The sequence below is a fragment of the Amborella trichopoda genome, chromosome 1 (assembly GCF_054954075.1).
Source record: "Amborella trichopoda isolate Santa Cruz 75 chromosome 1, AtrichopodaSantaCruz75HAP2 v2.0, whole genome shotgun sequence".
In the NCBI taxonomy this organism is placed as follows: Eukaryota; Viridiplantae; Streptophyta; class Magnoliopsida; order Amborellales; family Amborellaceae; genus Amborella; species Amborella trichopoda.
Genome location: NC_142336.1, coordinates 3,548,460 through 3,563,214, shown reverse-complemented (window position 1 = coordinate 3,563,214; position 14,755 = coordinate 3,548,460). Strand labels below are relative to the sequence as shown.

General features: G+C 35.7%; 1 protein-coding gene across 2 annotated transcripts; it reads left to right on the top strand.

Moving 5' to 3' along the window:
• Nucleotides 1-845: 845 nt before the first annotated feature.
• On the top strand, nucleotides 846-10,349 carry LOC18427106 (cytochrome P450 734A5). 2 transcript variants are annotated; one of them, XM_088857462.1, is made up of 8 exons: nucleotides 846-1,403; nucleotides 3,455-3,654; nucleotides 3,983-4,630; nucleotides 6,204-6,354; nucleotides 7,468-7,665; nucleotides 8,836-9,002; nucleotides 9,473-9,693; nucleotides 9,784-10,349. In XM_088857462.1, the coding sequence occupies exons 1-7, from the start codon at nucleotides 1,121-1,123 to the stop codon at nucleotides 9,647-9,649; spliced, it is 1,824 nt and encodes a 607-aa protein (XP_088713588.1). In that variant the 5' UTR covers nucleotides 846-1,120; the 3' UTR covers nucleotides 9,650-9,693; nucleotides 9,784-10,349. The 2 variants fall into 2 exon arrangements, with proteins under 2 accessions (XP_088713588.1, XP_006836225.1); XM_006836162.4 differs by lacking the exon at nucleotides 9,473-9,693.
• The last annotated feature ends 4,406 nt before the right edge of the window (nucleotides 10,350-14,755 follow it).

Genomic DNA, 14,755 nt, shown 5'->3' with positions numbered 1-14,755 from the left:
GCTTCAGCTAGGCTTCCTTATCCACAAAGAAGTCTATAAACCATCAGAGACCTGCTATGTCCATGACGGTTACCACCACTCTATTTAGAGCTGTAGCAGTAGGATCCCTTCGCCCAAGCTTCCTGGTGCTCCAGGAAGCCTATAACCTTCACGGACATAGCATGTCCGTGACGGTCGCCATGGCTCTATTAAAGCCGTGGTGCGATTTGAAACATTCGTAAAATTAAAGTTGCCCATTCTCAGACCGCCTTCTTTGGTGCTCTTCATGCTAATCCGAGGTTGACATTCTTGGACCTGCATTAGCTTATTTGTTTGCTAAGAAATGTGGCGGTCCGAGGATGCCAATCTCAAACTGCCTTTTGGATTAGGCACTGCCCCTCACACTAGAGCACTGCCCATACTAATAAAAATAAATAAATTAAGAAGCGTTATGAGAATGACATTCTCAGATTGAGGACCATTTTTGAAAAAAATAAAAAAATATGAGTCGATCTTTTATTTCACCCAAAATTGGCCCATTTCGTATTTTTCTATTTTTTTGTATCTGCACCTAAATTACTCAAAGGAAAATCGTTTCACGCTGGCTAGATGAAATTTCTATAATATGTGGTCCAGAGGTATAAATATAAAGCATCCATCTTAACGATGGATGCAAATAGGTGCTCTATCTGAAAACCATTGTAACTAAACTGTCCAAATGTTTTTTTGACATAATTACTATTTTTATTTTTTTTTTGTTTTTCATATTCATGATTTTGATGTTAAAAATTATATATTTTCTAAAAATTAAGATCAAATTATATTTTAAAATTATATTTATTGCCAAGCCTGCATTTTTACAACATGAGGGTTGGCCGCATGAAAACCAAGTCCTTGGTCAAATGCAAGAATCAGTAGTATTGAAGGGCAAAAGTGGCATATTTCAAATTTAAGACGAAGGTTATTTCCCATATTTACCCAAGAGATGGTGGTATTCACTCATTTTCTTTATTTGTATTAATAATTACTGAACAAATGCTTGTTCACTGATCTTCGTTTACAGGCCCTATTTATAGCAAAATTCCAGAATTTTTCAAGCCATTTTTTTTCTACTCGAAGGTATCGAAATGGTGGTTGAAAGATGAGCTCCTGCCAGGCTTCTTACACTCTTTTAGGGTTTCTTCTGCAAAAAAATGACAGTCTCTGTGCTCTCAATGCTCAGTTTCTCAGGGACTACGCAGATAGGCTCGTCAACGCTCTGTTATGGGTCTCTCTCATCACTGTCACTACTCTTCTTCTCAGAAGAGTGTTCAGATTGTTGAGGTTTTGGTCCAAAGGCCGGAGAATACCAGGTCCTCCATGCCCTTCATTTTATGGCCATTCAAGGTTTTTCTCCAGGACTGGATCGACTGGAAATCTTAATGGTAAGTTCAGATTCTAGGGTTTTGTGTAATCTAGGGTTTTTGAGAAAGCCAAAATTTAAAAAATGGAGTTTGAAAAAGGAATGTGCTGATTATCTGTGTTTTGCCTTACCTGGGATTTATTTTGATGCTGGTCATTCAGTGAATTGTCTAAGATTTTTGAAATCTGGGCTTTAATAGGCTCGATGATGGTTTTATTGATGATTTTTATGATATATCTGTGATTTGCATTTACTGATCTGGGTTTAAATTCTAGTGTTTACCATTTCGATGTCCAAAATTGCGATTTTTGTTAATTTGCTCAATTTGCAGGTTTTATTTGCCAAATTCAGTAAAAAACTTTCGAGCTCACTTCAACTAAATGATTTTGCAATGCATAGTATGTTCACAATTAATCACAATTTAGTGCTTTACAAGATTTCTCCATGAATTATCGTTTCATAGCATTTTATGTGCATTATTGTTGGCATTTACTTCTGATACAGCGCATTGAATTGTAGGGTTCCCACATACATACATAGAATATTTTTTTGTTTTGAATGTTCATAGACGGAGATATTCTATGAGCTGACTGGCCTGTACTACAGTACATGTGGGATCACCATGATTGTATGAGAGGAGATGAAATGGACAGCAGAGAAAGGGGGGTTTGTTTACCCAAAATTTTTGTGCAAATATTGCGAAGCTACTGAAGTCCTGCACCGTTCTCGAGGCAGCACCATCCTTAGAGCCATCTCAAGTACAAGTTTGTCTTTAGTTTTGCTCATCTCTAGTTTTCGTCTTTGCTCGAAACCTTAGTATAATTATTCACCACTGTAGTTACTTTCTTCTCCCTACCTCTGTAAGTGGATTCTGCATTATCTGAGCACCCATCTCTGGGTCCTCTCTTTTGCTTTAAAACTCTTAACCGTGTCTCTCCTTGTCAATGTTATTTACTCTCCTTTCCCTATTTTATATACTCTATTCCCCCGCCCCCCCTCCAACTGTCAATGTTGTAGTCTGAGCACCCAACTTGTGGGATGCCATCTTTAGTTCCATCTTGATGTAATTCTTGTTACTCTAAATACAAAAGTTAACCATTTCCTCAAAAAAATATTTTTTCTGCAAATTGACTTCTTTTTTTCTTCTTTTCCCCATTTTAAGCACCTGAATGGGACCTGCCTGTGCGCATAATGTAGGGTCTATCGGTCCCTACTTTTCTCAAAATCATAATTCTATTAAGGCGTAAATCTAGGCTGGTCTTCTCATATAACCATTTTCCACATGGACACATGCACTCACACATATTGGTCGGTTGCTAGGGTTCACAAGATTCACCCATCATTTATTATTTTTCCTATGATATGCCTTTACTTTGGACTTCATCTAATGTTTATTTTATTGTTTCTTTTTATTGTGATTTAACTTCAATTTCGTGCAAATTATCCACGTATTAGGGTTTATTAGAATATTCATGTGCGATTCACTGAATAATTGAATGGAATTTATGGATTTGTTTTGAATAATCTAAGATTCATCAGAGGTTATCTTAGATTTACTGCTTTGGTTCTTCATGGATTCAATAGTTGAAGCTTTTATCCATGAATTATTTGTGGTTTTGATGTTTTTGTGTTCTTATTTGCTATTGAAAGCATCAGGCATTAAGCATTGCTAACACTTGGAGGAAAAATGTGTTTTCATGGTTCAGCTGATTACTCAGTGTTTTTTAAGACTATGAAATTTATTTATGAACAATCTCAAGTCTTTGCTTTTGTTTTTTTATACATAGTTTTTCATGAGATTTACATTAACCTTTGGTTAGTATTTGTTTGATGAGTCATATTATTATTTTAACTGTTATCAAAGGGTTTTGGAGCCATCCATACGCCTGTATTTTTTTTATTTTCCTGTATGATAACAAAAAGAGATAGAGTACAAGGGTCTTTCAAGAGTTTCAGTTAGGTCTGCTCTCACTATAGTTTGAGTTTTTATAAGGACTCATGCATCTCCTATTCGCCACCCTTTGCTGTATCATTCTTAATTTTATAATGATGCTTATTTTTAATTGCTTGCAGAGTTCCTTTCGAGATCACATAAGGAGTATGGGCCAATTGTTAGGTTGTGGTTGGGACCCACCCAACTTTTGGTGTCTGTAAAGGATCCAGAATTGATCAAGGAAATGCTGTTAAAAGCTGAGGATAAGTTGCCATTGACAGGAAAGGCATTCCGCCTTGCTTTTGGGCCATCCAATTTGTTTGTTTCATCCTTTGAGAAGGTATTGTCATTCTTGATTATAAGTTTGAGTGGTGTTGATTGCTTAGTTCTGGGGTTTGTTGACTTACTTGTACTCTTTTTGTTCTTTTTCTTTTTCTTTTGTTTTTTTGCTTTCTTATGGGAATTGGATTATACTAGTTGCAAACATAAGGTGAATTGTCTTTGTGTTATCAGTAGCTATCTCCTGATTGGACGAGTAAAATATATGATCCACTTGTTCATATCAAATGATTTATTCTCTGTGTTCTTAAGTAATGGTTTGGATGGCATCGTTTGCTATTGTTGCTCATCGGATCTCTGTTTTTGACCTTGCAATGCACCATATCCAGGTGCAAAAGAGGAGAGAGTCCCTATCTACAGAATTGAATGGCAGCTTGCTCGAGAGAGTGCATGATGTCTCTCTAAAGGTTGCAAATGGTATTGCAGAACGAATTGATTCTGCTAAGTTCAAAGGCGCTCTAGACTGCGGGTCGGTTTCACAGCATATGGCATTCTCTATCATTGGATCTGCATTCTTTGGAGATGCATTCTTGGTTTGGTCCAACGCGAAGGTCTACGAGGAGCTGCTTATGATGGTTGCCAAGGATGCTTGTTTTTGGGCTTCTTATAAAATTCCTCCTTTATGGAAGAGGAGTTTTTGGAGGTACCAGCAATTATGTGCACAATTAAAGAGCTTAACTAGGGATATTGTTCAAGAGTCAAGACAACACCATAAATTATCAGGTTCATTTAATCAATATCACAGGAATGAAACTACAACATCTGGATGTATGGCAGATAGTAATGCTGAGGTGCTTTTTGCTAAAGATACGGTAGCAAGCATCTTATTCCCTGGAGAATTAAATGACTGCATTGATTTAAGTGAGGAGTCTTGTGGAAACATCATGGGTATGATGTTTCATGGATGCTTTACCGCTGCAGGCTTAATAGGCAGCATACTTACGAGGCTTGTTATGCATCCAGAGATACAGGAAAAGGTATTTCTTTTCAAGATTTTAATTCATTATATTTTGGTTATGTGTTCTTATGTAATTGAACAATTCCAATCAACCTCACCTTACTTCTTTTTGTTTTCCGTATGAATTTCTAATGAGGGTTGCTGGGTTTTGTAGTTTATTGGTTCATATAATTGTAAAGTTTTTTATACGATTAGTGGCAGATTAACTTGGGTTTTTGAGCTAAGGTCATATGCAACCTGTTCGTTATCATATCAATGTTTTAACGCATAAAGAAGAGCTAGTTTTTTATTTATACAATTGTAAGTTGTAATCTACCTTTACATGTGCCCTATGAGTACATGGCTTGCTCTTTAGAAATTTCTTTTCGAGGCTATCTCTGACATTGTGCCTGTTCTCTAATCCCTTTTTTCTTCACCTCATTTTTTGAGTCTTCCTTGCATGTTATTGTGGTTTGTCAAACTTTCTATGTTGGCATGGCTTATGCATCTTCATTATTTGCATTGAGCCCTAGATATCATATCAGGTGCTAGGGTTACATATATCTGATCTTATTTTCTCTCTCTCTCTCTCTCTCTCTCTCTCTCTCTCTCTCTCTCTCTCTCTCTCTTTTTGGGGTGGGTGGGGGGGGGGGGGGGGGACAAGACCAGAAAATAATATCCATGGTATTCAAAAGTCATCACAATCAAAGTGTTTTTTGAAAAAGAAAAAAAAAAAAAAGAAGAAAACCTTATACTCATTTTACTTAGAAAAATGGTCATCTAAATACTTGATTGATGTTCTAGAAAACAGTTATCTAGATACTTGATTGATGTTCTCAGCAGATGTCAAGGAGTGACTGGAATCCTCTCTGCTAGTCGGAGCAGTTTTTTATTGTTTCCCAGGCCTTGATGATATACGATGGAAAAAATTAACTACTTAAGCCTTATTTTGCTAAGTATCTTCTCATTCTTAAAATTATTATGTTATTTCTATCATAGATAGGGTGCATAATCTGTTGAATGGAAATGGATAATTTCAAGAATTAGTTATGGGGTTTTCATAAAATACTCCTACGGTAGTTGGGTGTATTGTGAGATTTGTGGTGGTTGTTGCACAAAGATGTGAATTTTTTTGTGATTATGGGTTCCTGAAAGCCTTAAGCAAGATCGGTAATCTACAGACGATCTCTCTGTAATAAAAACTGAAGCCCTCAAAAGGCTTAATGACAAGAAGGCAAGCCACTAGAATTCCCTGAAGATATAAAAATGATAAGAAAAAGGAACTAAAACTGTTTACAGATCTGTCTATACATAATCTGTTGAAATAGTGTTATACTTGAAGAGTTCAAGCACATAGGCACCGTTCTCTTAAGAAGTCATGTCAAAGGCATGTTCAGCAAATGATTTGCTACCTAATATAACAACATTGGAATCCATTTAACATGTCCTCTGTTGCTTGCAATAAGTTGATGTCATTTTATTTTTAGATGGTGCCAAAATGAATTTCGATTTTCAATTGCTGGTCAGGCATGCAAGAGTCTAGCAAACTTCTCTGATTTTTATTTATTTCTCAAATTTCCAATCTCTAACTTTTTGTAGCCTATTGTCTACAGATATACTCAGAAATTTGCAGTGTATGCAAAAAGTCATCAATGCCAGATGTGATCGAAGTCCAAAAGATGCATTATTTATTTGCAACTGTATATGAATCTGCTAGACTTTTACCAGCAGGACCTCTTCTTCAGCGATGTTCTTTAAAACATGGTACTTGGACTCAATTCAGCAAATATATGAATTTATGGTCAATTGCAGCCTTTTATATATGGGGATGTGATGGTCCAATGTGGGACTCCTTGCAAATTTTATAGAACTTTCTTTATTGATCTACGCAAACAAGCTACTTTTAGCTTGATACCTGTTACGAGCTCTGATTTCTCGATATGAAGATACAGCCTTTATTTGAGATCTTGTCTTACTTTACTGGATTTATTAAAGATAGCCTCAATGTTAACTCTCTGTAACCAAAACTTAGAATGTTACTTTCTGACCATTGGTAAGAAATGGCATATATTGGGGATTGCTTAAAACAAAATCATTATTGCAAGACAAGACTTGTCATGTAAGCAGGATGAGTTTGCATGAGGGTTTGAGTTCTAACACTCCCACCTACCCAAATTGGGAAATACCCTATAACTCTAATATCTGGGTTGAGAGAGAGGAAATAGGGACAGAAGGTGGGCTAATTCCATCATGATGCATCCAACAAGGGTCCAGGCCAGCGAACTTTCAGTCCCACACAAATGCCACCGGAAACCCTGCGCAAAAATTCTCGTTGTTGAGCATGAACATTGACATGCCCAAAGTAAGGGAGTCTTTGCAAAAATACAGATGGGAATATTAATAATACAGTTGTATTTGCTGTGAGCTCAGCGTCTCAGATGCCAAATGAACTAATACGCTAACTCAGTCCTAAATGAACTAATCTACATGAGGATTGTGAGTACACTGCATCAGGGGGGATTTTGTCTATTAATTGACGCCACTGAACTTTTTGTAATACCAAATTTATGATTATTGATAGCAAGAAAGTCCTTTTGAGGCATCTGGATTGAGAGTTTTGTTCCTTAATGGTTATGTTTTTCATCTACAGTATGTGTAAGATTGATAGAGTCATTCCTGCAGCTCATTTCATATTTGACTTTCTTGCAGTTCAAAAGAAAATTGTTAATTTCTGCTTTTCCAGTTTTGCAATTGGTTTTTATGAAGTAAATTTGGGGCTTCAAGCTTCCGATATAATTACAAAGTCGTGTCATCATTGTTCTATTCTGTAGTTTGTGTGGTTATGTTTAATACTAATGATGCTTTCCTTGGTTGCAGACTTGAATCTCTGTGCAAACATAATCATACCAGCTGGGGCTATATTAGCTGTTCCTACCCTGTTGGTTCAAACTGACGGTTCTAGCTGGGGGATTGATGCTAGCCAATTCAATCCAACTCGTTTCTTGTCGAAGGCCACAAACTGTAGTGACCATAACGATGTCAAACCGAATTTTCGGCTGACAACCTCAATAGAAGGTCTGTGCTCATCTCAAGTGGGATGTACTCTCTTTTCTTTGATTGACCACAATCAGTGCTTTAAAAATCGAACCCTTCACCAGGGTGAACCAAGCCAACTTGGCTGTCTCCGATCTCTCTCGCCGGATCTACAGGGTTTTTTTGTGTTGGGAAAAGAAAAATGAACTGGTGGGAACTGAGCAAGTTCAGGGGCTCTTTAGCCAAGACTGCCCACCCATCTGTTCAAGGGGGTTGCTAGTTTTTACAAGACTGATACGAATGATGTCAAACCAAAATTTGGCTGACAATCTCTATACATGGCCTGTGCTTATCTCTGGTGGAATGGACTACCTTTTGTTAGATATCCTTATGAGTGGTTTGTTGGGTTTGACATCTTTGTTCTTAATTAGTCCCTGGTAGAACTCTCAAAATCAAACTTTCCTCGCATAAAGAGGACTTCCATTTCCTTGATATCTTCATTGCAGTTTGGATGGGGTTACCTCAGAGCTTTGTATGAATCTTTAAAACCATACTGTTCAACCAGTATGGTACCCTTGCCAATTTAGTAGCTGTATCTGATTTTTTGTCACATTGGTCCTCACGCTCCTTTCATGTCCCAACCTCAATTCTTAGTAGTTTACTATCTTTACTTATGTCTTTAATAGCATTGCGTTATACAGGAATTTATTAGGCTTCTGGCCTGCTGTTACCTGGGGCAGTTAACTGACAAACCCATTTGGCATTCATTATCGCAACAATGAAAAATGATAAAAATAAAAAAATGATTTATGCTACATTTGGCATTCATTATGGCAACAATAAAAAAAGATAAAAAGCCAAAAAATGGTTTATGCTATAAGATGAAAGTAAAGGAATGATTCATCCTATTCTGAAGAGTTCAGGAGCAGGAGAAGCAAACTGTATTCTAGTGAACTGAGGGAATCCATATTCCGTTGGGGACATCACAGTCATTGGACTGGTTGACCATGATGGGTGGGTAGCAGGATCCACAATTTGGGTTCATGTCCTGTCCTTGCCATTTTCACGTTTTGTCGATTATCCATCATTTCATTCGATGTTGATGACCCCAATGGACTATGGTTATATACGATAGTCTATTGGATTAGCGGTATACTTGCCCCTCAGAGTGCATCACTCCTGGTTTATGATGTGTTTACTGATTCTTCGCAGGTTCAGGAGCATATGGAAGTCCACTAACTAAATGTTTGGGGTTTGAAGACCCGAATGCCAATGCAGCATTTCTCCCTTTTGGCTCTGGTGTGAGGGCATGCATTGGGCAAAAGTTTGCTGTTACTGGAATTACAGCTTTACTTGCATCCTTACTTCAGCTTTACGAGGTCTTTTTCCTCACCTTATCGATGAGTTTTGTAGTATCGGACATTGAATCCAGTTTTCATGGGAACCCTTGATTTTGACCTTGTACACCGTGTTGCATGCAGTGTTTGTGTTACATAGAGAGAGACACGCGCATACATGCATACATGTATAACATAAATACATATACGTATGTGCATTCATTTTACACGAGTGTGTGTGCGTATGTATTTATGTGATTGAGGAATTTTTAGGAATTATTTTTTGTGAAACATTGTATTTTTGGTTGAAGAGAGATATTTCATTTTGATTACTGCCTTTATAATGATTATAGAAGCTGTGCTTCTCTTTGAATAGTGTGTGAGATTATATGTTGTTGCACAATGCACATTGAAGATTAGGCTTTGCTTTTTGCGATAGTTGTTATCTTCCTGTGTATCGGGTTTTGATTCTTCAGTTCCGACATTTAGAGGGATGGTTATGAATTTTATAGGGATTGAACTCGTTGGGGGGAAGTCTTGGTTTTGATTCCGGAGTGTCGTGCATAGTGTTCACCAGTGTCTCCAGTGGAATACTGAGACTTGCTGATTGGAGAGAGAAAGAGAGTGGAATATTGAGACTTGCTGATTGGAGAGAGAAAGAGATATATAGAGAGAGGGAGAGTATATAGGTGACCTCTCGTATCAAGAGAGAGAGAGAGAGACGACTACCTAGGTGACCTCCTCAGAGCTATATTTATCTATTTCAAATGTGGCGGTTGTCTCTTTAGATTTGTTCTGACTTTTGGTGTTTCAACCCTTGCAGGTCAGGCTCGACCCAGTCTCCAAGAAGGATCCAAATCCGACAATGAGTGACAGTGTCCTACAACTTCCGCCCAGCCCAAGTATAGTACTTGTCAAAAGGGATTGCTGAAACTCTTTGGAGCTCAAATTGCTCTTTCGGTTTCTTTTTTTTTACTGGCACATTTCGCCGGGATATGGATGTGAAATAGTCTTCTTTTCACCTGGTTTCTCTCTCTCTCTCCCCGATTTTTTTTTTTTTTTTTAACGTTGATGGTGTATGTTTTTTCCTCCCTGTTTCTCCTGCAATAATAGTTTTCTCTCCATAATGGCACCAATGGCCGAGAAAATTTAGAGCACTTGGCCGAGAAAACTAAGTGGCACTTGGGGACATTTGATGCAGTGGAGCTGAATGATATCACTACCATCACCTTTTATTTCGTTTGTTATTTTTGCTCCTTGCTGGGAGTTAATGTAATCTATGTAACAGTCAGATAGAAAGATGAAGAGAAAACAATGTGATGGGTGATATGGATATTATGTGTATGTGACCTTTTTTCTCTGAAAGTATATAAATATGGTTCTCTGCTCTGTGGATTATGTATATCAGTGGTCTAGTTCGCTGGGAACATGTAAATATTACTCGCCTTATCATAAAGATAGGATGGTATTTGCCCTGATGGTGAAACCAGTTTCTCTCTCTTCCTGGTTTAGGTGGCAATATGTTTTTACATTTTCATGAAGGCAGAATTCACCTCTCTCTCTCTCATCTGTGCCCTGGAAATCACATATGTAAAGCGCCTGTTTGTGGGATAGTTACTTTTTTCTAGAGTGGGGCATTTTATGGATCTGCGGAGTTTGCATTATGGACTTTTCAATACTTTGCAAAAAAATTTGAATATTAGGACGTTTTTCTTATTAGGGTGTCTACTAATGTTAGTTTTGATACTAAATCTGATATAATACTTATATAAAAAAAGATTATACCCATTTTGTGATATTTGAATAAAAAAGGGAGGTCTATTATAAACAATGCGAGTTAAAAAGCATTTATGGATAACAATTTTATTTTCAAAAATATACATTTAAACATAATCCAAATGATTGAAATGCATATATATATTTTAATAGTAATGCATAATTGAAATGATTTCACAAAATACCCTACTGGCGTTTCAAGTAGATCACTTATATATCCCACCAGCTTTCTGGATGGGTCTAAACAATCCTTGCAGGTCCAAACATACTACACCGACATTCTAAGATGAGTCCAAATAGTCCCTACCGGTGTAACCAGATAGGTTCAAACAATCCTTGCAGGTCCAAACATACTTCACCGGCGTCCCGATGAGTCCAAATAGTCCCTAGTGACATAACCAGATAGGTCTAAACAATCATTGCAGGTCCAAATGTACCTCATCGGTGTACCGGATGAGTCCAAATAGTCCCTATCGGTGTCCCAGATAAGTCCACACATACTTAAATTATCTCAGAAATTATTTAAGATAAAAAAGTATTAACATCATATATTCAAAATATCATTGAAATCATTAACATGAATTCACTTGAAGCAATTTAAACAATTACTTTCATTGAAATATTTGTAACTAACCAATCAAACAATTTGGATAAAAATTGCCGAAAGGTAGCAAACGAATAGGTATATTTGAAATGGAATCCAATAGGCAGTCGATTATGAATTTAAGAGCTTTTATAGAAATCTAAGGTTAAACACATAAATATTACAATTTTATGAAATGCAATTTTATAATTAATTATTTTACAGGAATAGGTAAAACTTATAATATCTAAAATTCATAGACAAACAAAAATATAATTAAATGCATAAATGAGTAAATCTCACAGTATTGGCAGTATTATAATTAGTTGTAGAAATATTAATTTTTCACATAATGATTTTACTATAAATGACATTACTTACACATAAATTTTACAGTGTATAAAAGTCATAATAATAGGCAGAAATTTTATTTTTAATAATTTAAAATGTCCAAATTTATAATAATAATAATTTTAACAAAAAAAAATGATACCATATGCGCATAAAATTACACTATAAAAATGGTGAACATACTATATTTCAGGATAATGAGATCATTTATCTATAATATTTCAGAGGGAACTTTCAGTAAAATTCGGCTAGAGAGAAGGAGTTCATTGCGTTCTTTAATTCACAAAGAGGGCTCAACGTTACTGAGAAGGAGAGGCATAATAAATAGTATTTTTACAGAAAGAGAATCCAACTCGTTCTCAATATTATTATAATATATTATTAGCCCACCTCTTACATGAGGTGCTTAGAAGGTGTTACATTAACATTTAAAGCCCACGTCCCTAGAGGACGTGGCACAAGAAACAAGAGGTGAAGGTAAAAATAGCAAAAAAACATGATGGTCCCTAAGGACCAAATTATTTGTATGGACCATCAAAGGAAAAAGGTTTTTTTTTTTAAGTTTAGGATTGTTACAAGAAGAGACTCTTAATGGCAATCAAGTAAAACTAGCTCTGATACCAATGAAAGAAATACCTATGTGATATTTTGCCAGAGAAATATAATTTTTTTTTTAAATAATAATCGTCTCTTATAATTTTGGCAAAAGATCACTCATAGACGGTCTTATTACAAACAATAGAAATTTCAAAAATAAATAACACATCAATAAAATAAATCTTAACTACTTTATGCCATTCATACAACCTAATATTGTGCTTGAGAATGTAAAATAAAAGAAAAGATGCCAGAGATTACCTCAATCGGGTTTTTAACACCCCACACCGAGTCACTACATCCAATGGTGCGGGATATGTGGTATAGCTTCAACCTCAAATCGGGATAGCTGATTTCAGCCAAACTAGGTAACTTAAAATCTGCACTAAACCTCAGCCCCTGAAATTAATTTAGATCCCCTTTAATTTTTCCAACCCTTAAAATTAACTTAGGTTTAGAGATGAGAGAGAGTACTACCTAGGATTTTAGAGAGAAACAATTAGAGAGAAAAATACAGAGGAGAGAGAGTGGGGCGTGCCCTTTCTAGGAGAGAGAGAGGTTGTATGTGTAGAGATTGGGGGGAGAGCACCCCTATTTATAATGGATATTTAGGTTTAGGATTTCTTAAGGTTTTCTCATAGTTTGCATCTTTCATGAGATTGAATCTAGACCGTTGATCAAAGTGACTTGTGGGGTGAGATATCTGCGCCATCTATTCCATAGATGAGCCATCAACATTATGGAAAGTACTTGGACTATTATCCCCTTTCTTTAAACTATTTTCCCATCAATATATTTAAATAAAATAACTATCTTGAACTCTATAAAATTGCATGATCTATCTCACATATTCCATAAAGATATGTCAAATATTATCAAGTAAATAAATACTACCAAATATAAATAAGAAAAGGTCAATATTTACTATTCATTCAAATTGACCATATCCCTTTAAAGCAAACTTACTATAAAACAAAATATGCCATGGTCAATATTTCCTTTCCAAGATTTGACTACATGCCACAAATCAAAGTCACCATAACTCAAAGTCTTGAACACAAAGCAATTGTGGGCCCCACCCACATCCCACATGTTAGGCCCATGTACACTTTGGACCCCTATTAAATTTTATAAAAGTTTTTTAAATTTAATAAAACGAATTAATATATATTTGAATTTTTTACAACTTTATAAAATCAATAATTGTATTTTTATAAGACCATAAATCATAATTAAAATATTGAGAGATTCATAAAAATTCAAATAATAAAATTAAAATTATTTCAAAAATAAAATGAACACAATTAAATTAATATGATGGAAAAATGATTCACATGGTTTTAAGAATTCAATCTGTAATAATGAGGTACTCCACCTTCAACTGTGGACTACAGACCATATTAGCTTTATCGAACCAACTCAATGTTTCTCATGACCCACAGTCCAAGCAGGGGCTCATTAGTGGATCACCAAAATCAGGTCGATGAATCAAGGGGTTGCAATCCAAATATGTGGATTACAAGTCTTCCCTTAGAGAAGAGTAAAGGTAACCACGACCTGATGCGACCACAGCTCTATGGTGCATAGGGGTATCTCTCTTACATGCTTCACCCAAAGGTGGATATCTGGCTTTCTCGAATGATCTATCAATATGCATGTTGTGTGATGGAATATGAATGAAGTTTTAGCTCCCGTCTCAGTAGGCTTACCATCACACACAAGGGTCACACAGTCCCTTGGTTTACTCATCTAGGCATAAGCTCCGACCTCATCAAGGGCTAATCCAAAACCCTCATCGGTTTAATTCTTTATACCCAGGTACATTGGGTTTTCCAACCGACTGGCCTAGATCGATAAGCACAGTTCGGTATAAGCAAACATTATTTGTTTAGTATGGTCCTCGAGTGATCACACTCCTACTAAGTTTATGTTTTATTATAATAAAAATGTTTCAATATACACTAATATAGCCTTAGGCTAAAGGCCACATAAACCTAACATTTTTTAGAATAAAATATTTGAATTTTAAGTTTTATGGTACAGTCTTTATTCAATTTTGAGGCATAAATTTTTTTTATTGTATAGAGAGTTTATTTGGAAAAAAATTTGCTGAGATTATTTTTTGGGTTGTGAAGATTACATCAAAATTTGAGAACCAAAAAGTATTTTTATCATATATTTTGTACTTCATATAATTTATAAGGAGAAAGTTTACATAAGTGCGAGGCCTCAACAATCAAATTAAGGTGCACTTAAAAAGTTCACTGGAAGAGATTGTTTTGATTCCAAAAAATTCACAAATCAATCATCTGGATTTTAAGATGTATGGACATGAGAAAAGGGGATTTCAAGTTTTGAACATAGTGCATCTTGTAATTCTTTTTCTAGACCGTCAATTTTCAAGATTTTCAAGTGCTCATAGATCGATTTAATCTACACTATTTTTGAAATTTTAAATTTCATAATTAAAGATGAAAATAAAATTCAT

What these genes read in the sequence shown, in the direction of transcription:
- LOC18427106 (XM_088857462.1), top strand. Translation starts at nt 1,121, where the DNA reads ATGAGCTCCTGCCAGGCTTCTTACACTCTTTTAGGGTTTCTTCTGCAA. An exon ending in ATCGACTGGAAATCTTAATG is followed by an intron (nt 1,404 to 3,454) that starts GTAAGTTCAGAT and finishes AATTGCTTGCAG; the next exon opens with AGTTCCTTTCGAGATCACAT. An exon ending in CCTTACTTCAGCTTTACGAG is followed by an intron (nt 9,003 to 9,472) that starts GTCTTTTTCCTC and finishes TGAATTTTATAG; the next exon opens with GGATTGAACTCGTTGGGGGG.